Below are 27957 nucleotides of genomic sequence, written 5' to 3'. Positions count from 1 at the left end.
CGGCCAATGGGAACCGAGGGCGCTTCCTGGGCCGCCTCAGTCGAAGCGCGCTCGCTCGGCCGCATAGAAGCGAGGGAAGAGGAGCCGGAGCGGTAAGTGGGGTTAGCGCCTCGTGGCTCCCGGAGGGGCTCCGGGACGCCCTCCATTTCGAGCAGGAGTTGACAGGAGTGTTTTCGGCCCTGCTTTGGTCCATTTCCCTCGAGAGTCCCGCATTTGGCGGCGCCTCGCCCTCCTTTGCGCTGCGAGGGACCTCTGGCCGCCCTCTCCGTGTGTTGCGTTGCGTTGCCCCCGGGGGAAGCCGCCCTCCAAGCGGCGCCTAGTGGCTCTGGCTCGGCGACGGCGCTCAGGAAAGCCCCAGGGCTCTGGGCCCAAGTTGCGGGGCTTCTGGTTCCTCCGTAGCTGGAAGGTTCCTTTGCAAACGAAAATGACTTCAGAAAAGAGAAACTTTACACAGTCAATACATAGAACGCCTAAACAATACATAAGGCATGCAGACTTAAAATAGACCAGCCCCAAGACACACAAAGCCCTTTCCAGAGTCTCACGGTGGGGTTGGCCAGTCCTGTGGCCAGGTTCTTTGAGAGTCGTTGGCAATATACATACATACATACATACATAGATTCCCAGTTTGGCCATGAAGCCCACTGGGAGGACCTCGAACAAGCCACATGCTCTCAGCCTCCTCAAGGGAAAGCCATGGCAAAACCTCCTCTGGGCAGATCTTGCCAAGTAAAACCCTAGAATAGGTTCGCTTTAGGGCTGCCATAAGCCAGAAATGGCACAAAGGCAAACAAGAACAAAACAGTTTTCTGTGGGTTGAAAGCTTAACGCTTTCATGGCCGGCATCCGTAGTTTTTTGTTGGGGTTTTGGGCTATGTGGCTGTGTTCTGGAAGAGTTTATTCCTGATGTTTCACCATGTGGCTGGCATTTCCAGAGAATGCTTGCCTGGAAGAGAGTGGGAGATACATAAGCATATATATATATATACACATACACACACAAACCCAAATACTGTGGGACCCTTCTTTGGAAAGAAGTGGTTTACATGTTGGTGGTGGAGTTAGTTTGAATGTTGTAACTACACCATTAACGTGTAAAACCACTTCCTCCCAAACTAAGGGTCACACAGTATGTGTGTATGTATAACACACACACAGACCATTCTCTTCTAGGCCAGCATTCGCTGAAGATGCCAGACACAGATGCTGGCAAAACATGAGAAACAAACTCTTCTAGAACATGGCCACATATCCCCCAAAAACCCACAAAAAACTATGGGTGCCAGCCGTGAAAGCCTTCAACTTCACACATCAACAACATTTTTTAACCTAAAGCCAGCCCCCCCCAAAGGAAAAAAAAACATATCACGTACCATCAAAGGCTTGGAGTAATAGTAATAATAATAGTTGTATTTCTTTCCTGACTCTTCTCAAAGATCAAGGCAGGGTACAACATGTTAAAACACAATTTAAAAAGGAAACGCATTAAAGGCTGATTTGTTTGTAATCCACTGTGAGGGCTTTGCTTGTGGGCAGTGGTAAACTCGAGATGTTTTATCATCATTTTTTTTAAAAATCAGGAGTGGGCAGAGCATAATCTTCCAGACGTCGATGGACAGCTCCCAGAAGCCTGCACCATTAACTATCCTGGCAAGGGCTGATGGGAGTTGCAGTCCACCGACATCTGGGGAGCTTCCATGATGTATAAATTGGAAATTAGCCTTCAAAGGGAATGCTTTCAATTGTTGAGCTTAACTCTGTTTGCTGTGCAGCTGTCAACTGATCTGTATTTAATAAGCTCTAGACCTGTATGTGTTGATAGGGCTTTGTTAGTTTATAAACATAATTGTAAGGAAACAGTAAATTTGCTTACTGGTTTATGCATCTTTTACGACAGTCAGTGTTGCTTGTTCTGTAACCCCCCACCGCTCTGTTTATGTCCAGCCACCAAGTGTCTTGCTAACTTGTCTTGTGGAAGAGAGGTTTGAAACTGGGAAGCAGTCATTGAAATGTTTAATAATGCAGCTAATTTAATGCCTAATGAAAGGGCAACCTTGCAGGAACCACTTCTGAAAGAGGATGAAAGGCATACTTTAGAAAACCAGTTAGTCACACTTTTGGTGGAATTAACTGATACACAAACGAAAAATTCATAAAGTTTCAATAGTTACTTTCTCTTTTCTGGAAAGGTGAAATAATGCTGCTTAAATCAATTTGCAGTGTACATGAGAGAAACCTTTCTAAAATGGATGGAAAAGTAAATACAGCGATGTTATCCTAGAACTGTGTACATGTAAACTTAAAAGGAGACTTTGTGAGATCAAATGGCTGTACAGTTTTCTTTGAAGTTCCATGTAGATAGACAAAATGTGGGAAAAGAGAGGTGTTTCCAGCCGTTGTTACAAGGATGAGTTTAAAGTTTGAAACTTATTACTGTTATTTTATTGTTTAGTTTAGGTTTGTTGTAAACCACCTTAGGCTGGGACTTTGTGAAAGGTATGATTTTTTTTAAAAAATTAAATGAACAAGTCTCCTGATGTGATCAAAGAAAGAGTCTTTAACAAGGGATTAGAGAAAGGCTCACACTATTCTTAGCAACCTTTGCATTTCTTTTTGGCTGTTTTGTATATCATCTTCTCTGATAGGGATATGAACATCTGAGCTGTGGGGTAAAGGTTGTGTATGTTATATGTACATGTGGAAGAGTCCCTGGCAAGTTGTATAATTTGCCTCCTGGTCAGTATATATGTAGCTGAAGAGGTGCACACTACTACAAGTGGAGTAGTTATTATGCTACCTGTAACCAGGGAAATAATAATAATAATAATAATAATATAAAGATTTATTTATAGCCCGCCCAATCACGAAGAATCTGGGCGGGTTACAACAATAAAATACATCAATTACAATAGAGTTAAAAATCAAACCCTAGACCTACCGCCCCCCCCCCCCATACCTAGTACTAAAACAGAATTAAACAATAATAGTATAAAAAACATTTAAAACATTAAAAGCATTTTAAAAAAGGCAGAAAGATAGGCGGGGAAGAATAGACAAATGAGGGGACAATATCTCTATATCTGGGGAGGGTAACTAAGTTGGAAAGGCCTGCCGGAAGAGATCCGTCTTGAGTGCTTTCTTAAAAGCTGTCAGAGTGGAAATGTGACGGATCTCCTCTGGCAGGTTGTTCCATAGTTTAGGAGCAGTAGTAGAAAAGGCCCTCTGGGAAACTGATTTTAGCCTAGGTTTTTTTGGCTGTAGTAGATTTCTTCCAGAGGACCTTAGTGTGAGGGATGGACAATAGGGAAGAAGGCGTTCCCTCAAATACTCTGGGCCCAAGCCATGTGGGGCTTTAAAGGTAATCACCAACACCTTGTACTTTGCCCGGAAACTAATAGGCAGCCAGTGCAGGGACTTCAAGACCAGTGTTATATGGTCATTCCTAGAAGCTCCTGTGATCAATCTGGCTGCCATATTTTGTACCAACTGAAGTTTCCGAACTTGGCACAAGGGTAGCCCCAAGTAGAGCGCATTACAGAAGTCCAATCAAGAGGTTACCAGTGCATGTACTACTGTTTCCAGGTCCCTCGGCTCCAGGAAGGGGCGCAGTTGGCGTATCAGACAAAGCTGATAGCAAGCGCTCTTGACTGTTGCATCCACCTGAGCTGTCAGTTGGAGCGACGAGTCAAGGAGCACCCCCAAGCTGCGGACAGAGTCTTTCAGGGGAAGTGTGATCCCATCCAGAACTGGCTGACACAACTCCATTCCTGGATTCGGGGTTCCTGTAGCGAGTACCTCCATCTTACCTGGATTCAGTTTGAGTCGGTTTTCCCTCATCCAGTCCATTACCGCCCCAAGACAGGCATTCAGAGGAGAAATGCCATCCTTAGTCACTGCTTCAGTCCGAGATATAGAGAAGTATATTTGGGTGTCATCAACGTACTGATAACACCGCACCCCATGTCTCTGGATGATCTCACCCAGCGGCTTCATGTAAATGTTAAACAGCATTGGGGACAGAATCGCACCTTGAGGGACGCCTGATTTGAGCTCCCTCTTGGCTGAACAACTGTCCCCAAGTGACACCATCTGGAACCTGCCCGAGAGGTAGGACCGGAACCACTGCAATGCAGTGCCTCCAATACCCAACTCTCTCAGGCGTTCCTGAAGGATACCGTGGTCAATGGTATCGAAGGCCGCTGAGAAGTCCAAGAGCACCCACAGGGTCACACTTCCCCTGTCGATGCCCAGACGGAGATCATCGACTAAGGCGACCATGGCAGTCTCAGCTCTGTATCCCGTCCTGAATCCGGTTTGAAATGGATCCAGAAAATCTGTTTCCTCCAAGACTGCTTGTAGTTGATTGGCGACTCGATCACCTTGCTCAAAAATGGTAGTAGTGAGACTGGTCTGTAGTTATTTCTATCCAGGGGGTCCAGGGAGGGCTTTTTTAAGAGTGGTCTAACTACTGCCTCCTTGAGACAGGGAGGCAGGGAGCCTTCTCTGAGGGATGCATTAATTATGTTTTTCAGCATCACCATGATTTTTCCCCCTCTGGATAGCCAGCCAGGTTGGGCAAGGTCGAGAGGGCAAGTCGTCTTTTTCAAACTACTAAGAAGCTTGTCCACATCCTCAGTACTTACCGACTCAAATTGATCTAGTCTAACAGTAATGGTGGAGGCACTGTCTAGTTGTCTCTGTCCTCAAATTGGCATCCAGCTCTTATCCGAGAGATTTTATCTGCAAAATGATCATTAAAAGCGTCACAGCAGGTTTCAGAAGAATCTAATAAAGGGTTCTGGGTAGGAGGTAGTTGGGTTAGGTTCACTACCCTGAACAGCTCAGCTGGATGAGATTTTGTAGATGCGATAGATGCAGAATTGAAGGACTTCTTAGCTGCATCTATCGCCCCTTGATAGGACCTAAGAAAGGTCGAATGAAGTGTCTTATCGGATATGAGTTGAGTTCTCTGCCACTGGCACTCTTGTCCAGCCCGCTTCATTTGTCTAAGATCTTCTGTATACCAAAGGTTACGATTTTGAGCGGGTTGGAAAGGACGCTTGGGAGCGATTATGTCAATCACTCTGGTAAAGTTGTTATTCCACATATTAACCAGAGTTTCGACAGAATCGCCAGCACTGCCAACCATAATACACTCTAGGGCTTCTTGGAACCTGACAGGTTCCATCAGCCTTCGAGGGCGAACCATTCTAATCGGTCCTCCACCCCCGGAGAGAGGGAAAGTGGCCTTGAGTCCAACCTTAACCAGGAAATGATCCGTCCATGACAAAGTGGAGATACTAATTATCTCTGTCCACGGATATGCCTGTTCTGTGCAGAAGATCACATTGAGGGCATGACCTGCACAATGTGTAGGCTTGGAGACTATCTGGGAGAGGCCTATGTTTGTCATGCAAAGCATGAACTCCTGAGCTGTGCCAGTAAGATTGGTCAACCCAGTCTCGAGGGGGATGTTGAGATCGCCTGGACCAGCAGCCTAGGCGACTCCAACACCAGCTCCGAGACTAGTTGCGTCAGCTCGGCTAGGGAGTCTGTTAGGTTACGGGGTGGACAGTAAACCAACAGAATCCCCAGACTCTCCCTAGTCTTCAAGCTAAGGTAAATGCACTCAGTGTGGTCTCCTTAATCCTGATTAAGGTATCCTGATTAAGGTAAGGTTGGTTCTGTGGACCATGGCCACACCCCCTCCCCGCCCTCTTCCCCTCACCTGCTCATTGACGGAGTACCCGGCCGGAAGGGCCTGAGCCCAGGTTACAGAGCTGTCTGCTCCAAGCCAGATCTCCATGATACAAGCCAGGTCAGCGTTGCAGTCTGTCAGTAAGTCTTAGATGATTTGGGACTTATTCTTCACTGACCTGGCATTACATAAGAGCAGAGAGAGGTTTGGCGGCTGGTTAGGCAAGCTCTCCAGATCTTTTGGGGTAGCAGGGTGAGTGGAAGGTGGAATAGGTATCACACATCTATCACGCCTTCCTCTGTAATGACCTCTTGCCCTGCTAACGCCATATCTTCCATTGCCCCGCACTACTTGAATAACTGCTCCTTCAACATCAATATCAACCCCCTCCCCAGAGAGATCAGCCAATGGACAGATGTTACACATCGTCTCAAATCCCTCCAATGAAAAGTCTATATTTCCCAAAAAAGCCTAGAACCAGTCTGCCTCACAATCAGGCCTGGAGCAGCTGGTGGTGTTGAGGTGCCAGCGATTCAGACTGCAGCAGGCGCCCGTTCAGGCTCCCTCAGGGTCAGCAGATGTTGGGAGGGGGTGGGGGGTGGAGACTTAAGTCCTCCCACAAAGCCACACCCCCTGGCTTGCCTTGCCTTGCCTCGGCTGTGAAGTCTCAGGTGGAATGTTGGCTTTCTGGCTGCAGCAGGCGTCCCTTCAGGCTCAGTCTCCCCTCCATATCCATGGATTTTTATCTACTGAATAAAGTATCCATGGCTTGAAAATATGAAAAAAATATAAATTCCAAAAAAGTAAACCTTCATTTTGCCATTTCATAGTAGGCACATTATTTTACTACACCACTGTATATAATGGGACTTGAGCATTCATGGATTTTGGTGTCCATGGGGGGGCCTTGTACATACCAATCAATAGTCCACTATACTTGGGTTGGAAAAAAGTACAGTACAACCCTTGTATCCATGGGACTGGTACCCATGGTTCACTTAATTGTGTCCAAAAATATGTTCTCTGTAGGCATTTGGAGGTCTTCTAGTTCAGGATCTCTAGGTGGGGGTGACCATGTTCTCCTGGAATTATACAGTGGAAAGGAGAAGCCAGGTGTAGTCAGACATGTATTCCAGAATTTTAAGAAGGCAGTTTTCAGTACACTTAGGAAAATACTAGGGATGATCCTAGAGACTTGCTAGAGGCTTGCTGGAGAGGTTAAAAACAATAAAAATGGCTTTTTTGGTTATGTCTGTAGCAAAAGAAAGAACTGGGAAATGGTAGGTCGAAGGAGATAGAGAAATGCTATCAGGATAGATAAAAGGCAGAACTACTTAGCACCTTTGCCTTGATCTTCTCTGAAAAGGAGAATAGTGATCAACCTGGGGGAAATGGAGATGATGCAGTAGGGGGAATGCAGCACAGAATAGGTCAAGAGGTAGCGCAGCAATACCTGGCTACTCTCAATGAATTAAAGTCCAGATGAACTTAAATAATAAATAATAAAAATTTTATTTATATCCCGCTCTTCTGTAGCAAGACAATCAGAGTGGCTCACACTAAAACATCAACATACAGTATAATACATAAAATTACAATACCCCCTTAAAAAGAATTAAATATATTACAATTAAATGAGTTTTAAAATCAATTTATAATAAATTGATTTAAAGAGTATTAAAAGAACTGGCAGAAGTAATTGTAGAACCATTGGCAGTAATCCTTGAAAGTTCCTGGAGAATTGGATAAGTCCCAGCAGACTGGGGAGATTACCGCACTGCGTTCTGAGAACGTTCTCAGAACGTGATGAGAACGGAACACATTTAAGAATACCGCACGTCTGTGTTCCAATTGGGTTCTCAGAACGTTCTAAATGTGTTCTACATGTGTTCCAGGAGGGGACAGATTGAATGTGTTCCCAGCGAGCTGTAACGTGATGAGAACGTTCCAACAGAGGTCTGTGCAGTATTCTTATCCGTTCTCAAATCCGTTCTCTCATTCCTCTGTCTCCTGATTGGCTGAAAGAATGACAGGCAGGGAGGCAGGCAGGCGAGCGACTGCAGTGAGGGAAGGTGTGTGCGTGTGAGGGGGGGAAAGAAGGAGGGAGGGAAGGGAGGAAAGTTGGGACAAGGGAGAGAAGAGGAAAGGAGCGCAAGAGAGAGAGAAACAGGGGGCCAGGGCAGAGAGCAAGAGGGAGAGGGTCTGGCTGCTTCTGCGGGGGGGGGGGGGGGGACTCTGGTGTCATGTCCAGCGGGGCTCCTGTGCTGGCAGCCTGCAGGAGGCAGGGATGGCAGGGATGCCCAGGACCTTCTCCTTCCCTCCAGGAAGGAACCCACAAAAGCTCCTCTGTTTGGAGCACCACACAAAAGCAAGCAAACAACTCCCAGAATTCCATAGCAAAGAGCCAGACAAGAATTAAAGCGGGGAGGGAAGCTCACAGGCCCCATCTGGAATATTGCGTCCAGTTCTGGGCACCACAATTAAAAAAGGACATTGAGAAACTGGAGCCATTGGTCCAGAGGAGGGCGACTAAAATGGTGAAAGGTCTGGAAACCATGCCCTATGAGGAACGACTTAGGGAGCTGGGGATGTTTAGCCTGGAGAAGAGAAGATTAAGAGGTGATATGATAGCCCTGTTTAAATATTTGAAGGGATGTCATATTGAGGAGGGAGCAAGCTTGTTTTCTGCTGCTCCAGAGAACAGGACCCAGAGCAATGGATGCAAGCTACAGGAAAAGAGATTCCAGCTCAACATTAGGAGGAACTTCCTGACAGTAAGGGCTGTTCGACAGTGGAACAAACTCCCCCGGAGTGTAGTGGAGGCTCCTTCCTTGGAGGTCTTCAAACGGAGGCTGGATGGCCATATGTCGGGGATGCTTTGATTGTGATTTCCTGCATGGCAGGGGGTTGGACTGGATGACCCTTGTGGTCTCTTCCAACTCTATGATTCTATGATGGCACGCATTACATGCGCGCACACACAGGAGGCAAAAGGGTGACAAGCTGCCAAAAAGGGGAATTGGGATGACAGCAGAGGACTCTTCTTTTCTAACCGGTTTAAAGAGCTGCTATGGCTGCCCGGGCTCTGCCCTTGGCCCAGTCCCTTCCCTGGCAACTTGCTTTCCTTCGGCTTGAAGAGACCTGCATGGAGCTCCTCCTTCTTCCCTCCCTTCCCTCCCACCTTCTTTCCCCCCTCTCTCTCTCACACACACACCTTCTCTCACTGCAGTCGCTCGCCCGCCTGCCTCCCTGCCTGTCATTCTTTCAGCCAATCAGGAGACTGAGGAATGAGAGAATGGATTTCTCTCGGCCTTGGTGGAATATGTTCTGGGAACGGTTTCAAGAAAAAGGAAGCGCTGTGCAGTAAAATGTGTTCTCATCACGTTCTGATCATGTTCTAGTTTGCTAATGCGGTAATATCCGTTCCAGGAACGTTCTCATCACGTTACGACATGGAACATTCTCAGAACGCAGTGCGGTAATCTCCTGGAAGAGGGCAAATGTTATCCCCATTAAAAAAAGGGGGGGGAGGACCCAAATATAGTAATTACCACTCAGCATGATATCAATACCAGGAAAGATTCTAGAGCAGATTATGAAACAGTCTGCAAACACTTTAAAAAGAGTCATGCCAGACTTAATTTTATTCTTTTTGTTTTTTTTCCTGATAGAGTTACAAGTTGGTGAGGGGAATGTTGTAGATGTAGTGTATCTTTATTTCAGTAAGGCTTTTAATAAGACCTCCCAGGAGTCCTTGCAAAAAAGCTAATAAAATGTGGACTAGACAATGCTATTGTTAGGTTGATCAGTAGTTGGCTAACAGACTGAATCCAAGGGGTGCTCACCAATGGCTCTTCTTCATTCAGGAGAGAAATGACTAGTGGGGTGCCACAGCATTTTTCTCCTGAGTCCAGTGCTATTCAACATGGTAATCAAAGACTTAGATGAAGAAATAGTGAGTATGCTTATCAGATTTGCAAAGGACACCAATTTTTTTTGGGGGGGTGGGGGGTAGCTGATACCACAGAAGACAGAATCAGAATTCAGTAATGACCTTAACAGATTATAGAAGTGAGAAATGCAAGGTCACTTAGGCAGAAAAAATGAAATAGACAGCTGTAGGATAGTTGACACCTGGCTTAACAACAGTACATATGAATGTGATCTAGGAGTCATAGGAAGATTGGTGTACTATACTCTTATAGTGCTGCCATTCCACTTTTACTGCTCTGCCTGCCTCCTGTTGCATTCTGGGATTTGCACTTTAGGGAGAGGCATTTAGAATTCTCAGCCAGAGAGCTCTTAAACCTCACTAAACTACAAACCCCAGAATGTAACAGGAGGCAGGCAGAGGTTTAGTGATATTTGAAGGAGTGTCATATTGAGGCTGGAGTAAGCTTGTTTTCTGCTGCTCTGGAAACTAGGAAAACTACAGGAAAAGAGATTCCATCAAAACATTAGGAAGAACTTCCTGGCATAATAGCTGTTCAGCAATGGCATATGCTGCCTTGGAGTGTGGTGGGGGTCTCCTCCTTTGGAGGTATTTAAATAGGGGCTGGATGGCCATCTGTCGGAGTGCTTTAATTGTGTCTTTGTGCATGGCAGGGGGTTCGACTGGATGGCTCTTGTGATCTCTTCCAATTCTATGATTTATTTACTCATTTCTGAGTTAATTTCCATGCTTCTGATCTATGTGTCTTGTCTTCCTATAGGACATGGCTGAACAGGATGTGGAGAATGAATTGTTGGACTATGAGGAGGATGAAGAGCCTCAGGCAGTGACTGATGCAGCCCCTGTCCCTGCTAAAAAGGATGTGAAGGGCTCTTATGTTTCCATTCACAGTTCTGGCTTCCGAGACTTCTTGTTGAAGCCAGAACTGCTTCGTGCCATTGTGGACTGCGGTTTTGAGCACCCATCAGAAGGTAGGAGCTGAGCCAAGGCCCTTGGCCCCCTCGTCAGCCAGCCCAGCCCACCCACCGGGGAGCAACTGCCAGTGGTGCCACGCGGTACAGGGTGAGAGCTGGGGGCTGCAGGGAGGGTGTCATGGGGGAAGGATTGGTTGATGTTGCTAATGAGCTGGGAAATTTGTGGCCCTCCAGATGGTGTTGCTCTCCCACCATCCTTAGCCAACATGACCATTGGTGTAAGATGCAGGCAGTTGTAGCTGAACACCATCTGAAAGGCCACAGGTTCCCAATTAAGATTTCGGTTAAGATGTTTGTATAGCAGATAGTAAGTGAATTTTACTTAGAGACAGAATTCAGTTGGGACAGAAACCTCAGAATTCTGCTAATCAAATTGACTGGAGGTCCTGATAGCACAGTTATTTAGTTTATAATCTGCATAATGTTTGATATGATATGATACTTAAGTGTTAGAGGCGTTGCAGATATTCTGTCTAGAGTCTTTTCTGGGATAACTACTCCATTCCAAAATCCTCTGTGGCCTGCTTCCTTTGATTTGTAATTCGATAAAACTGGAACATCCCTGCTTGTATAGCAGTTGCCAGTGTTGAAAACAGTATTTATCCTTTCCATTAAAAAAAAGTATAGGAAGGTTAGCCTTTTGGAAGTGTGTGATGTGGTGTATCTGAATTTAAAGATATGGGAAAGAACTTGGATTGAAACTTCCTTGGAGTTTGTTCTATTTATTCTGGGTTCCCTCATTTGCCCAGAGTCTACTAAATCCCCATGTATGACTTGCCTTTCTTCTTCTTGCCCTCACAGTGCAGCATGAATGCATTCCACAGGCAATCCTAGGCATGGATGTTTTATGCCAAGCCAAATCAGGCATGGGCAAGACTGCTGTTTTTGTACTGGCTACACTGCAGCAGATTGAACCGATGGATGGACAGGTATGTAATGGGGAGTAGAGTCTCGTTTGTACATAATTCATGTCACTACTGGAAATACTGTGTTAGTAGAAAGCTGGGAATCCAAAGGCCTGTGATATGGGTTATACCATGGGACCAAGGTAAGACTTTGATTTAAAAGCTGGCTTAGGGTTTTATTATTCATTTATATTTATTTTATTTATATGCTGCCTGTCTTTTTAGGAAGATGACATGCTCTCTCGATCCCTGTCCTTCTTGGCTGACTGCCCAGGGTGGGAATGCTGTAACATTGTTCTTACAGCTTATAATCAATGCATCCTTCAGGGAGGGAAAAATTTCCATCAAGTTTAAAGCTAGCGACAGTTAAACCGTTGCTAAAAAACCCTCCTTAGACCCCCTGGTAAGGAATAACTGCAGACCGATCTCATTGTTGCCATTTCTGGGTAAGGTGATTGAGAGAGCGGTCGCCTTCCAACTCCAAGCAGTCTTGGATGAAACAGATTATCTGGACCCATTTCAAACTGGCTTCAGAGCGGGATATGGAGTTGAGGCCGCCATGGTCGCCTTAGTCGATGATCTCTGGGCATCGACATGGGAAGTGTGACCTGGTTGGTGCTTTTGGACATCTCAGTGGCTTTCGATACCATAGACCATGGTATCCTTCTGGAACGCCTGAGGGAATTGGGTATCGGGGGCACTGCGCTCCATTGGTTCCGATCCTATCTCTTGGGCAGATTCCAGATGGTGCAGTTGGGGGACACTTGCTCCTCTAAGAGGGAACTGACATCTGGTGTCCCTCAGGGAGCTATTTTGTCCCCCACTTTGTTCAACATTTACATAAAACCGCTGGGAGAGATCATCCGGAGACACGGGGCACAGTGTTATCAGTATGCTGATGACACCCAAATATGTTTCTCTGTGTCTCCGATTGATGCAGTGACTAAGGATGGCGTCTCTCCTCTGAATGCCTGCCTAAAGTCGGTAATGGGCTGGATGAGGGAAAACAAACTCAGTCTGAATCCAGAAAAAACGGAAGTACTGGTGATAGGTTCCCCAGGCCCGGGGAAGGAAATTTGTCTACCTGTCCTGAACGGGGTCACACTTCCCCTGAAGGACGAAGTTCATAGTCTAGGACAGGGGTAGGCAACCTGCGGCCCGCGGGCTGGATGCGGCCCGGCGAGACCTTGGGACCGGCCCCAGCCCGGTCCTGCTGCCAATTGCAGCCGGGGCCTTTGGGGGGCAATTGTCTATAGAAGCCTCAGAAACATGCATTTATATTAACATTTTTTAAAAAACTAGCAATTTTTTTTTGCGTGTCCTCCATTTTTTTTTTTTTTAAAAAAAGTGTCTTCCATTTGAAAATTTTGTCCTACATTTGTCCTGGTTTATGTATATATTTATTTTTTAAAAAAATTATTTAATTATTTATTTTTTGGCTTCGGCCCCCCCAGTTGTCTGAGGGACAGCAACCCGGCCCCCGGCTCAAAAAGATTGCCTACCCCTGGTCTAGGAGTTGTCATCTCAAGTAGATGTGACGGTCAGAAGTGCTTGCTATCAACTTCGGTTGATATGCCAACTGCGACCCTACCTGGACCAAAGGGACCTTGAAACTGTGGTACATGCTCTGGTAACCTCTCGTCTAGATTTCTGTAATGCGCTCTACATGGGGCTACCCTTGTACCAAGCCCGGAAGCTTCAGTTAGTACAAAATATGGCAGCCAGACTGGTCACTGGTACATCTAGGTTTGACCATATAACACCTATTTTAAAAGATCTTCACTGGCTGCCTATTCGCTTCCGAGCGCAATACAAGGTGTTGGTTATTACCTATAAAGCCCTACATGGCTTGGGCCCGAGTTACTTGAGGGACCGCATCTCCCCATATAATCCGCCCCACACACTCAGAACATCCGGGAAGAATCTTATGGAAATTCCACCTTCCAAATATGTTTCTACATCCCAGATGGCCTTTTCAGTGATGGCCCCGCGAATCTGGAATAGCCTTCCCAAGAAGCTCCGTTTGACAACCCCCCTAGAAACATTTAAAAAAAGGTTTAAAACTTTCCTTTTTTGTCAAGCCTTCCCCCCGATAAATGAAGTTGTGTATGTTGATGCCATTAATTCCCTGCCTTACCTTGCTGTATGACTGTGTTTTAAATTTTGTATAATTGGTTTTTATCTAGAGATGTTTTGTAACGGGTTTTTATGGTTGTAATGGTTTTCTACAGCTGTAAACTGCTTTGATCTGTGGAAAAGTGGTATACAAATAAAATTATTATTATTATTATTATTATTATTATTATTATTGCATGCGCTCCAAAGTAGCTTTAAAAGGCTAAAAACAAAATTAGCTTTAAAAACTGACAATAAAAAACTAAAACACAATTAAACCTTTGTTCTTATTTGAGACACATAACATGAGCACCTTACAAGGTGGTTTTCGTTATTGCTTCCAATTCCATAGTGACCCGAAACGGAGGAATCTGGACACTAAACTGTAGGGTATGTGAAGTGTTTTAGTAGTTGCAGTTGCTGTCTTTCCAGGATTTATCAGTTCATGGGATATATTAATTGCCCTCCAAGTGTATCCTGTTAATTGAGTAATAATCTATAATATTTGCATGAAAAAATTCTAGTTGTGTAATACCAAGCTTCCAAGTTTGAGCGGTGGTGTATATGCTGCTGCAGATGAGGATATTTTTATTTAAGCAAAGTGACTCTTGGTTCTGGTAGCATTGGGGAAATCCTGAGCCCTCCTTCATATGAGCATGTTTATTTTTACGGATAGGTATCAGTGTTGGTGATGTGTCACACCCGGGAGCTGGCCTTCCAGATCAGCAAAGAATATGAGCGCTTCTCCAAGTACATGTCTGCTGTCAAGGTGAGGGATGTCTTGCTGCTTTTGAGTCAGTGGCAGATAGAATGCAGGAAACAAGATGTGTGCAGTTATTTGAGAAGAAACCTGTACTGCTGGCTGGAGAGAGTTCAATCAATCAGTCAGTTGCTTTATTTATATCCTGCCTTTTTCCCAGAGTGGGACTCAAAGTGGTTAGATTTAAATAAAAGAAGGCAGACGCCATAGTCAAACAGGATTGTGAGAAAGGGTCAGAAAAGATCATACTGAGGAAATTTAAAGATGAAATAGGCAGTGTTTTATCATATTCTGAAGTTTTACTCTGATGTTGCAAAGAGGAGTGCATGTGTGTGACTGATTTTCCCCCTGAAGAGAATAAATGTAGACATCCCACTTCTTTTTCTGCAATACACAGACACTTCCAGTCATGATGAGCATATGCAAACCTAAGACTACTGTGCATTATCCGAAAATCCGGAAAAAACATTGATCAGTGAATTTGATTTGGATTTCTGTACTCAAGACCTAGCTTGGAAGGATGATGTTTTTTGGACAATTAACACCCAGTTATTGACATACATCTCAGATATTTTCACCTTTCTTGATCAATGTGCAAAACTTTTTGACAGAATTAATACCATTTTGTGAGTGGGTAGGTCTTGTTGTGTTGTAATTTTGCATAGGCAGGTACTAATATTACTTGTTCTGGACCCTTCCCCCTCAGGAGAAGGACTGCCATTCAGTAGTGGGTTGTATATCTTGTTGGCATCTCCAGTTAAGAGTAGAAAAAAAAACCTAGTCTGAAACTTCAGAGACCTTCTGCTAGTATGTGAAGTGCTGAGCTAGATGTATTAATGGTTTGATTTGGTATAAGACAGTTTCCTGCGTTCAACAAGCAAAAGTACTAAAAAGACTGCAGTTGATAAAACAATCTGAGAATGAATGGCAATATTTCCGTATATACTCGACTACAAGTCAACCTCATGTATAAGTTGAGGGCAGGTTGTGGGGCCAAAATTATGGATTTTGATATGACCCATGGAGAGGTTGAGGGTAAAACCTAGGGGCACGTAACAAAGGATGTAAATGATGATGCAAAGGAAAATGATGCCAAAGAACTTAGAAAATTCTGGCAGGCATAACTGTTTGTGCTCATTCTAAAGGCTGGATGGATGAGAGAGTAGAGGGGATCCATGCTTCTTTTCGGTCCTTCCAGGATGGACTGAGCTCTTGCCTTTTATTCAGAGAAAGGGGATCACTCCTTTTTAATATATATATAAGAGGTAGAGTACAGGACTTACATTGACTCGTGGATAAGTCGATCCAGGTTTTTTGGGTCAGACTAAAATTTCTAGACTTGTACATGAGTATATACAGTATGTGAGCATAAATAGCCAAAATGGCCGATGAGTTCTCTAGCAAATCGGCAACAGACACACACACACACGTACCTCCTTTCCTTGCAAATCCAGAAGGACTTTTAAATCTCTCTAGCAAACCAGCAACATACACACACATATACAAAAACATGCCTGCTTTCTTTGCAAGTCTAGTGGGACTTTTGAATCTCCCTGGCAAACCAGCAACATACACTCAGATGTACAAAAATGCACCTCCTTTCCTTGCAAATCCAACAGGACATTTGAATCTCAAGCAGGCCAGCAACAAACATGCACACATTCTGTTTTCTTACCTGGACAGCACTGCTGAAGTAAGGAGAATGGGGTGGTGGGCAGCACTTCTTTTAGGAACTTTCTAAGCAGGATTACCATATTGCCCCATATGTAGGACTACCCAGGATTTTTGGGGTCAGTATTTTGGCATAAATTTTCTGACTTATAGATGAGTTTATACTGCAGTCGTTTTCTCACTTGAAAGTATTGTTCTGATTGAATGGGGACAAAATGGATATATTTTTGAATGTGTGTTTTGGTAGTTTATCAAGGAGCTTTGGCTTTGCTGAAGAACAATCGCATTGAACCAGTTTTTTCCCTGTCTTCTGTCATATACTTTCATTTTTGTCTGTTTACACTTTTTAGTTATGTGAGATGCTGTTCTGCAACCATTGCTTGTTTGTTGCCTAATTCCTCATGTAATAATTCCTATGTATTTTGTCTTCTCATTGCCAATTTTTTATTTACTTCAGGTGGTTCTCACTAAGGCCTGTGTATGTTTGTTATTTCTATTTTTTGCTGCCATTCAGTCAGTTGCTGTTTTTTTTATTTACAGTACTGAGTGCTATTTTTCATCCATGGTTGGCCGGTTTTGTCTTATTTATGCTCACATAGTTGTAATATTGTTATTTATCAGTTGCAGTCATATATTTTTTGGTACGGTTGGTTTATAAGTTTTGACTGCTGCTCCTTTGTGTGGCTTGCTTTTCAGTGTTCCTCAATTATATGAAATTATTTCTGCCTCTCTAAATTACCTGAATGCTTTAAAGAGTAACAGTTCTAGAAAAGGAGTATATATTATGGGCAGAGGGCAAAGTTTAAAAAAGTTATATATTTTTTTATTATAGCTCCCAAAACCCCAAAGACAGAATTCTTGGTATTTTAAATTTAAAAAACATCTTCCATGGTCTAGTGAGGTGTGAGCCAGTACCTGCATGTCCTGTTCAAAGTTTATGGCGGTTTGTTCTCTTTCCTGTTTAGTTTTGGCTGTTTAAATTACTGTGGAACCACAGATGTTCTGTCAGATAGATTACTGGCTTTGTCAGTCTGATTGATAATGATTCCTGATTGATGTGCAGGTATCAGTCTTCTTTGGGGGCCTTTCCATCAAGAAGGATGAAGAGGTGCTGAAGAAGAATTGTCCACATATTGTGGTGGGGACCCCAGGCCGCATTCTAGCACTTGTGCGTAACAAGACACTCAACCTGCGCAATGTCAAGCATTTTGTGTTGGATGAATGCGACAAGATGCTTGAACAGCTGGGTAAGAAACAGGTGGGGGCAGTTTGAATGAAAGAGAAGATAGGTTTGTTGTCATAATCAGGAGTTTTGATCCACTGAGTGTGAAAATTGTTGTCCTTGGAAGGAAGTGTGATGTTCACATTCCAAATCAAAAACTGAAGTTCAGCCAAGTAACAGAAGAGTAATGCTGCTTACGAAACTGCCTTAACATATTCAGGAAATTCAGGCACTTGTTTCAAGCTTGTAGAGAGCGAGGATGCATCTCATCGCTCTTAAGGCAGGATTTGTAAACTGCTGTTGTGTTCAACTGATGGAATGAAGGCACTAAAATGGAACTTAAGGGGAGACGTGGCAGTTTTTAGGGCTCTTCAAGCTTCTCACATTGTGTAGAGAAAATTAGATCAGACCTATGGTTCTGATTGCTTTCCATTTGAAGAGAGGTCCTTGTGATAAAGCAGTGGGAAAAGACAAAGCTGCTTCCAGATGAGGTACTAAACTATGGTTTTGCATTGCAAGACCTAGGCTCTCTTCATGCATGGCCATTAGAACCTTCAGATCTACAGTAAATACAGTGGGCCCTTACCTTATGCGGGGGATCCGTTCCGGACCCCCCGCGTAGGGTAAAAAGCACATATGCTCGAGCCCCATTGGATATAATGGGTCTCATGTGTGTAGCCATGTGCAAGCGCACCATTCTCCCTTTTGCTGTGTGGCTTAATAATAACAATATAATAATAAAATATTTATTTATAACCCGCCTCTTCCGTTTTGAGGATTGAGTCAGGTAACAGCAAAGTTTATACAATATACAACAATAAAAACAACAAGCCCCACAAGACCCCGGCCCAACCCTCCCTCCCAAGTATAAAATTAAACAATAAAACATGGTTAAAAAATACATAACAATGTGACAAAATTAATAAACAAACCACTAATAAGAAAAATAATAAAAGGAGGGGGATTCAGTTGGTTCTGGACATTATCAATCGGGGTAGGCCTGGACCCAAGCCATTTAGGGCTTTATAGGTGATAACCAACACCTTGTACTGTGCCCGGAAGCTAATAGGCAGCCAATGTAATGATTTTAAAATAGGTGTAATATGGTCAAACTTGGATTTCCAGCGACCAGTCTGGCTGCCATATTTTGTAACAATTGGAGCTTCCGGACGTGGCACAAAGGTTGCCCCATGTAGAGCGCATTGCAGAAATTAAGACGAGATGTTACTAGAGCATGTACGACCGTTTCTAGGTCCTGCTGCTCCAGGTAGGGGCGCAACTGGTGTATCAGCCGAAGCTGATAACAGGCACTCCTGGCTTGTCGCATCAATCTGAGAAGACAGTTGAAACAACGAATCCAGGAGCACCCTCAAGCTGCGGATGCAATCTTTCAGGGGAAGTGTGACCCCACCTAGAACTGGCGAACTTATCTCCATACCCAGATTGGGGTTACCTATCACGAGTACCTCCATTTTATTTGGATTCAGCTTAAGTCTATTTTCCCTCATCCAATCCATTATCGACTTCAGGCAGTCTTTCAGGGGGGAAAGGCCCTCCTTGGTTACTGAAACAGTCCAAGACATAGAGAAATAAATTTGGGTGTCATCAGTGTACTGATAACACCCTGCCCCGTGTCTCCAGATGATCTCACCCAGCGGCTTCATGTAAATGTTAAACAGCATGGGGGACAGAATGGTGCCCTGAGGGACGCCAGATGTCAGCTCTCATAGAGGAGCAGCTGTCCGCCAGCATCACCATCTGGAATCTGCCCAAGAGGTAGGAACATAACCACTGCAAAGCAGAGCCAGAGATTCCCAACTCTCTCAGGCATTCCAGAAGGATATCATGGTCTATGGTATCGAAGGCTACTGAGATGTCCAAGAGCACCAACAGGGCCACACTTCCTCTGTAAATGTACAGCTGGAGATCATCGACCAAGGCGACCAGGACAGTCTCCACTCCATATCCTCCTGAAAGCCGTATATAGTGCACCTGCATATGGTGTGGGCGCACAGTAATTTGCAGTTCGTTTAGTTTTTATACTGCATTTCATGAATAGCATTTAGGTTCTCTCCACATATGGAAATAATTTATGCTTGCCTACAAACCAGGATCAGATCAGTTTGGAGGAAAGTATAAGCTGTATCTGTCAGGGATGATGGGAGTTGTAGCTCTTCACCTCTGGCTCGAACTCACCACCTTGTTACGCACCGGCACTGACCAGTTTTGGTCAGTGGTTAAAGCTTTGCTCTAAAGCAGCAGAGTTACAGAGAATAGGCTGAAGACCCTGACAAACTCTCCAAGCCTTCTCACTCTTGCTTCCACAGAAGTCTTCACACTTCTTCAGGATCCAGCTGGCTCTTGTATCTTCACTCAAGACACCAGACAACTGAGTAGTCTTATATAAAAGATCTACTTTATTCTACTATATACAGCTCCAAAACTATCCAATACAACAATACTCCTCACTACTACTACCCACAAAATACATTGGGATTCATAGCCATTATTATAGTCCTTGGATAATACCACCCACTCTTGTCAGTTTCCACCCAGTGGGCGTGTACATCCACTCTCATTGGTTCTCTTGTTTCTACCCAGAATTAATGATTTCATCATCTCAGCCTTGACCACTTAACAATTCTCAGGTGTGTTCAATTATCCACTTTGCATTTCTGTCCTTGGCATTTAGGACTTGTTAATTCCATTACCTTTTACACCTGTGTGGCTCTTAATTGCTTCTGCTGAGTCACCCTGACTCTCACATACATGTTTTATTTCTTTCACTGTATATCCCATGTTGCTTTTTCCTTAACAGTATCTTAGCGTCCCCAGTATTCAGGTGTTGTTGAACTACAGTTTCCATATTGTATGTACAGTACACCCTTGTTATCCGCAGGGTAACCATTCCCGACACACACACCCACGTGGACAGCAAAAAACGTGGGACCTTATGTCCCATTCTTTTCAATGGGTGCATGCTCCCATTTGCGCCTCTGTGGGTGTTTGTGCCCATTGAAAATGCCGGGGTTTGCTGTCCATGGAAACTCAAACCGTGGATGGCAAGCTTGCGGTTGGCGCTGGCGCACTGTATTTTGTTATCTGTATTTATATACTGCATTGCTTCATATAAATTGTTTGATCATTGGCAAATCCTAGCTGGAGCTGATGGAAGTTACAGTTGAGAACATTTGGAGGGCACCAGATTGGGGAATGCTGCCATACCTAGTTGGAAGAAATGTCAGGCTATGGTTTGCCGCACACCAAGACTAAAAGTGTTTTAACTTTTTTGCACACAGAAAGGGGCAGTATGTGAACCCAGACTTTTGGGGTTCACGTGGAACAGCCCCTAACATTGAAATCCTCTGAGCAGTAGTAGTAGTAGTAGTAATAATAATAATAATAATTTATATTTTCCCACCTCTCCCAGATGGATCGAGGCAGGATTACAAATATACAAAACACAACAATAAAATACAATAACAGTTTACAGATAATTCCTTTAAAACAGGTTCAATAAAAAAACGAGGAAGGAATAGAGATATTCAAATCTTAGCCAAGAATGGAACAATATTTCTTATACTAGGTCAGGTGGGTAAGCTCACCAGAAGAGATCCATCTTAACTGCCCTCTTAAAAGCATCCAAGGAGGTGATAAGACGGATCTCTTCCAAGAGACTGTTTACAATTTCGGAGTCGCTACAGTGAAGGTTCCTTGGGAAGTAGAGACTAATCTAGTCGTTTGTAATTCTAGCAAGTTTTCCCAGATGTTCTGAGTATGTGGGGCGGATTATGTAGGGAGAGGCATTCCTGCAAGTAACTCGGGCCCAAGCCATGTAGGGCTTTAAAGGTAATAACCAACACCTTGCATTGCACCCAGAAGCTAATCGGCAGCCAGTGAAGAGCTTTTAGAACTGGTGTTATATGGTCAAACCTTGAAGAGCCGGTGACCAATCTCGCTGCCATATTTTGAACTAAATGAAGCTTCCGAACGTGGTACAAGGGTAGCCCCATGTAGAGCACATTACAGAAATCAAGATGAGAGATTATCAGAACATGTACCACTGCCTCGAGGTCCTTTTGGTCCAGGTAGGGACGCAGTTGGCATATCAATCAAGGTTGATACCAAGCACTCCTAGCTGTTGCATCTACTTGAGATGACAGCTGTAGGGACAAGTCCAGGAATACTCCCAAACTGTGAACTTCATCCTTTGGGGAAGTGTGACCCTGTCCAGGACAGGTTGACAGATTTGCTTCCCTGGACTTGGGGTACCTATTGCAAGTACCTCCGTTTTCTCTGGATTCAGCTTGAGTTTGTTTTCCCTCATCCAGCCCATTACCAATTCAAGACAGGCATTCAGAGGAGAAATGGCATCCTTAGTCACTGCAAGTTTTGGAGGCATAGAGAAGCATATTTGGGTGTCATCAGCATACTTATAACACTGTGCCCCATGTCTTTGGATGATCTCACCCAGCAGCTTCATGTAAATATTAAACAGCATGGGGGACAGAATGGCGCCCTGAGGGATGCCAGATGTCAGCTCTCTTTTAAAAGAGCAACTGCCCCCCAGTATCACCCTCTGGAATCTGCCTGAGAGGTAAGAACGGAGCCACTGGAGCAGAGTGCCTCCAATTCCTAACTCCCTCAGGCATGGTATCAAGTGCCGCTGAGATAACCAAGAGCACCAACAGGGTCACATTTTCCCTGTTGATGCCCAGATGGTGATCATTGACTAAGGTGACCATGGAAGTCTCAACTCTGTATCCTGCCCTGAAGTTAGACTGTTGAACTCAATGTGGCTTATTTAGTAGACATGTGCAGGATCATTCCAGAAGTGTTGGGGAGGAAAAATTCTTCCTTTCTTCCATCAAGTAAGGTGAAAGAGGCCCAGAGCTGCTTTAGGGCTGTCAGTGGATGGAATGGATTAGAGGGGTTCTATGAATTGAGGATAGTTAGGGACTGCAGTTCTGGTCCTGTTCTTCAAAGACAAAGGGAGCAGAGGCATGTTAGATCTTAGGAGTGGAGGTTATCTCTTAGGAGTTAGGGCTCCACTTAGGAGTGGAGGCTAGGGTTAGGGTTGGGGCATAGTTGATTTTACTGTCTAGGACTAGATAAAGTTTTAGAAACCCCTGACTCTCTTCTCAACTTTTTCTCTAGACATGCGCCGAGATGTGCAGGAGATTTTTCGACTGACCCCCCATGAGAAGCAGTGCATGATGTTTAGTGCAACCCTGAGCAAAGAGATCCGGCCTGTTTGCAGGAAGTTCATGCAGGATGTAAGCCTTCATGTCTCATTTTATGTTTCACCTGGTTGGTTGTCTTGGTATGGAGAATCAGTACTGTAAATACTCGACTGTAAGTCAAGAAATTTATGCCCCAAAACTGACCCTAAAATCCTGGGTCGACTTATATAGGGGCAATAACTAGTACTGCTTAGAAAGGTTGTATAACAAGCCTGATGCCTGTGTTTTTCTGTGCGTGTGCGTGAAAAAGTTCCCAGTCTGATCTACAAGGCTTCTCTTCCCAGGGAAGAAAATCCCCATTGAACACTACTTGTTTCTTTCCTCAGTCTAATCTCCAAGGCTTTTCTTCCCAGAGAAAAAACTCCCCATTTAACTGTACTTGCTCCCCCCACCGTCTGATTTGCAAGGCTTCTCTTCCCAATGAAAAAACTCCCCATCGAACATCACTTGCTTCCTTTCTCAATCTGATATCTGATGTTAAAACCTCTTCTCCAGCACCTGGGAATCTGTGTTAAGTGGCCAGGAGAGGTCCAGAGAAGGAGAGGGAGGGATAGAAGTGATATTTTCCCCTTTCCATCCTTCCTTATAGCCCCCTAATTTTTACCCTCTACTTATCCATGGGTCATATCAAAATTCATTATTTTGACCCTGAGACCTTCCCTCAACTTATACATGAGGTCAACTTGTACACAAGTATATACAGTGCACCTGCTCCATACGTGGGTGCACCATATGTGGCTTCCACTTTATGCAGATGCCACACTGGAATCAAATGAATGGGGGGGGGGTGTCCATGTCACGTGCACCCTGCGCCGCCACGAGCACAAGCCCCATTCTACTTATGCAGAATTTGCCTTATGCACGGGGTGTGTGTGTCTCAAACGTACCCCCCATGTAAGGAGAGGCTCCACTGTACCGTGCGTCCTGGGAGGGGAACTTGAAAACCTTGGCCTATTTGTGTGTTGCCCGTGGAGTTGTTTTTTTCCCTCCAACAGCCTTCTGTGATTGTTGTTGATGGAAACTGATGGGAACTCCAGTGCTCTCTTCCTATACGCACATGCACAAGAATGGTGGATAGCACAGAGAGAGTGCTGTGCAGTGAACTAAAATCTACCTACTTCAGTCTCTGGCCTTGCTTACCATTGAGTGGTCTGCAATCAACATCTGCCAGAAATGAACCACAGAATTGTTGGAGAACCTACAAATGCCTAGAAAAGTTTTCTCTCTAAGAATCTATAGGTCCTCCTGCATGATTTCTGGTGGACGTTGATCATAGAGTCAGGAACTAGAAAATCCTAGAGAGAATATATTAATCAAATTTGTGATGAATCAAAGCTACAAAAGTCAAAGCTGCAAATGTGGAGGGCCAACTGTACTTGAAAAGGTTAGGTGCTTCAGTTTCTTAATAATTGGCGTAGCATAACAGGACAGTCTAGGATACTGCCATGGGGATTAGATATTTCTACATTTATAAACCAAAGTTATATTTAAAACAAGGGTGGAGGATTTGCTTCTTGTTACTGGTAAATGGTCACATTGGCTTCTTTTCATTACTTCCAGCCTATGGAGGTCTTTGTAGATGATGAGACCAAGCTGACTTTGCATGGCCTGCAGCAATACTATGTGAAGCTGAAGGATACAGAAAAGAACCGCAAACTCTTTGATCTACTGGATGTGCTGGAGTTCAATCAGGTCTGCATGGGAGAGGGCTGTCAACAAGGTTTTCTAAGGGCTGAAGTCTGAGCAAAGTTTGCAAGCTTAAAGACTAGAAAGCTAAGCATCTTCTGCTTTAACTCTGGCGCGTTACAGACCGCCCAAAAGCGGGCGGTCTGCCGCCACCGCCATTAGCTGCGCCAAGAAGCCCCAGCGGCCAGACCACGAGGCTTCCCGGCGCAGCTAAAAAGAAGCGCCAAAATGGCGCTTCTTCTTGGCACGTCGAAGTGGCGCCACAAGGCGCGCACTCGCGGTGTCACTTCCGCCACGTCTGGACGCTGTGCGTCCTAGATGTAAAGATGGTGGCGCCCGTGTGGCCGGGCACCGCCATTTACTACGGGCTCCACGCATACTAGGGACGGGGCCGGTTAGGAAGGTAAGACCCTTCCTAACCCTAGCATGCCCCTTTCTAACTAAATGGCCGTTTGTAACGCACCTCTGTTTTTCTCTTCCCACCCTTTCACAGGTTGTGATATTTGTGAAGTCTGTGCAGCGCTGCATGGCATTAGCTCAGCTTCTAGTTGAGCAGAACTTCCCAGCCATTGCTATTCACAGGGGAATGTCTCAGGAGGAGAGGTAAGTTCAGCAAATTGGCTGTAAGGTAAGAGGGTAGCAGCAAATAAATCATTCCCTCTAACTTTATTTACATCCTACCTTTTGTTCAAAGCAGGGACTCAAGGCAGTTCACAAATAAAAATAATTGCAGGTAAAATACAACTAACTGAAAGCATACAAATGTTGTATTGAAAGAGTATTAAACCATCTGTAGAATTGTGTCCATAGCATTTGATACCAGTACCAAGCAGTTTTCTATGCAGGAGGTCATAGTCCAGATCTGGAGGCACGAAGTTGGCGGAGGCTGCCCATACCTATGTGGAAAAGTGATACATTCTGACTTACTGCATGCAAGAAAGGAAAGGCCCTACAGGAATGTAGATTTTATTTTGGCTCATTTCCATAGTTTCTGCACATGGCCAAAGGCTGAGGGGCTATACAGAGCACCCGTTTGGAGCAGCCTGCCGCTGCCCCTATCCTCATCAGATTGGTGCTGCGGTAACTACAGGCTGTGGCCCCAATACGGGTTTTTTCTGACCTTAATGCCATTCCTTTTGGAGCTGGAAAAACTGTGCTTTTGCCACCACGGCGGCATTTTCTGGCGCTCCTTTTGGCATGGGTCATCTGGATGGCCGTCAAAGCAGTGCCGTGACACTGCCCACTGTACGGTTGGGTGCCTGGCATGACGCCGGTGGTAGGGCATGCATCGTGCGGATGCCACACTCCCACTCTGCCCCTAGGCTGGCATATAATGCCAGTCTATTCACCCTTGAATTCTCTAAATTCCATGGCTAAAATTTGGCTCTACAAATGTTGGCCTACAGCTTGCATCATTCCTTAACCCTTGCTTATTCTAGTAGTTCCCAACCTTTTCTGCCCCCCACCCCAGGAAATATTTGATTAATGTTTACACTCCCTACAAAAGTAAAATCGCATTTGAAGATGAAGAAGTCTGATTTCTAATTTTTGAATCATGTACAATACTGCAAGTAAACAAACTGATCTTTAAAAAATAAACTCTTAATTCAGTGCATAAAAATGCAAATCTAATTTGAGCACTTAAGATTCTAATTTTTTCAAGAAAAAAACATAAGCAGTAAAAACAATCTGAATTGTGAACATAAAATTCAGTGATTTTTCTTGCTCCTCTGGAACTTTCTTGCTGAGTGATCTGCACATCTGCCTGCGGATTCTGGCGATTCCTAGATTTTATCTTGAGTGCCAGAAGGAAATTGAATCCAGATTTACACAAATATCTTTGTCACGCCCCCTGAAATTCAGTCTCATGCTCTCCAGGGGTGCAGGTATCCCGGTTTGGGAGCCCTGGCTTATGCAGATTGGGCTGGATGAGAGATTGAGTCCAACATCTGGAGGCCTGGACTCCCCCTTCTCTGAGTACATGTATGTTGTACATCTTTTTCTCAGTTGGATGTGTTTGACAGGTATGTGTGTTGAGGGCAGGATTTTGGAAGAGTGTGTGCTGAGAAGTGCACACATGTCCTGAGACTGAGGGCTGTATATTAGACTCATCTCAAGAGGAATGGTGCATAGTGGTTCAAGGAAACTGAGCCACTTCCCTTTTGTTCGTTGCAGACTCTCGAGATACCAGCAGTTCAAGGACTTCCAACGTCGGATCTTGGTGGCCACTAATTTGTTTGGCCGTGGGATGGACATAGAGAGGGTTAACATAGTATTCAACTATGACATGCCTGAGGATTCTGATACCTATTTGCACAGGGTGAGTTTGATTGTCAGGTGTGGGGATTGTATTACTATTTCCTTGGGGGTTGTTTTGTGTGGGTACCAGCTCCCTACCCTATTCCAGACTGTCCAGGTTCTACCAAGCTGGCATTTGCTAATGTTTGTTCATTAGTTCTGTCTTATGTTGTTCTACATAACTTGTGTGTTTAATGCTGTTCTACATAAACTTTCAAGGAAGTTCAGAAGTTAATGCATTGCTCTAGCATAATTGCTAACATTTAGCAGTGCTGGCTAAACCATTCCTCTCTCCCTAAGGTCAGATCTCTAGAATGTGGATTTGGAGTTAAAGCAGCTCTGTGTGTCTTCAATATATATAATCCTTCTCTTCACAGGTGGCACGGGCAGGCCGCTTTGGCACAAAAGGTTTGGCCATTACATTTGTGTCAGATGAAGGTGATGCCAAAATCCTCAATGATGTGCAGGACCGTTTTGAAGTCAATGTGGCTGAGCTCCCTGAAGAGATAGACATCTCCTCATATAGTAAGTATTAGAAATTGAATTGGTTGGGCTTGCCTTCCTCTTCATATAGGCTATTTATATGCTGCCCAAGGTCACCTAACAATTATGTTAGTCATGAGATCAGTTTGTTTTTGGGGACCCTATGTGAAGAAAAACAAACTGAGCAGCTGTTTTGAAGAGATGTGAACCTTTTGAGAAAACACTGTTTGGTACCAAAAGCGAGAAGAGGGTAGGTTGAAAAACAGGCTGGTGACAAAATTCTGCTGGAGATGCAAGTATGAAAGTACTTTTTTTAAAAAAATGGAGATGGTGTTAACTACTATTGTTCCATGCTCCATCCACCCCGTCCCTTAGTGAGCTTTTAAGAGTCAGCATGTGCTTTCATGGCTCTTCACTGGCCAAGCCTGGCTTTGCTCTCCTGAATCTTCAGGGGAGTGGCCATGTGCTGAAATTAGCAGCTGTTGAGCTGGGCTGCAGAGTAACTTTGAACTCTTAGTAGTCCACCTAAACAGTTTCAAAAAGCCTACTAGAACAGAAACGCTAGAGGCAGATCTGACAAAAGCCAATTTACAGCAAAACTAGTACCCAGTACTTGTCAGGGAAGTCTACTGACTAGCTGCCTTTCTCTATTACAGTTGAGCAGAGCCGGTAGCCTGTGTTAATGGATGCTCCTTACCTAGTCCATGGCGGAACCTGAAACCAAGCACACCAAGCTGCTGTCTCCTGCTGAAGTCAGATTACTATCTGCTCTTTAAAAAACTGTTAAACCTACAGGGGTGTATGAACTTAAAATGGATGTTTATAAATTGCCCAGGTGGTATTTTGCTTCAGCTTTAGCCTGTGGGCTTTTTTAATTAGATGTTTCTATTTTCTGAATAGTAAGTCTCTATGGGCAAAGTATGATAATAAATGGATTTTTAAAAATGTTA

General features: G+C 44.4%; 1 protein-coding gene across 2 annotated transcripts; it reads left to right on the top strand.

The window, feature by feature from the left end:
- Nucleotides 1-17: 17 nt before the first annotated feature.
- DDX39A (DExD-box helicase 39A) lies at nt 18-27957 on the top strand. 2 transcript variants are annotated; one of them, XM_089533040.1, is made up of 11 exons: nt 18-92; nt 10411-10621; nt 11426-11553; nt 14321-14413; nt 17139-17322; nt 22455-22573; nt 24101-24232; nt 24720-24829; nt 26402-26546; nt 26902-27049; nt 27664-27957. In XM_089533040.1, the coding sequence occupies exons 2-11, from the start codon at nt 10414-10416 to the stop codon at nt 27678-27680; spliced, it is 1284 nt and encodes a 427-aa protein (XP_089389166.1). In that variant the 5' UTR covers nt 18-92; nt 10411-10413; the 3' UTR covers nt 27681-27957. The 2 variants fall into 2 exon arrangements, with proteins under 2 accessions (XP_089389166.1, XP_089389173.1); XM_089533047.1 differs by lacking the exon at nt 18-92 and having other exon boundaries at nt 10534-10712.

The sequence above is a fragment of the Sceloporus occidentalis genome, unplaced genomic scaffold (assembly GCF_023333645.1).
Source record: "Sceloporus occidentalis isolate IW3139 unplaced genomic scaffold, rSceOcc1.0.p SCAF_1, whole genome shotgun sequence".
NCBI classification, from domain to species: Eukaryota; Metazoa; Chordata; class Lepidosauria; order Squamata; family Phrynosomatidae; genus Sceloporus; species Sceloporus occidentalis.
Note: the sequence above shows the minus strand (reverse complement) of the source record. Positions and strands in the feature narration are given on the sequence as shown.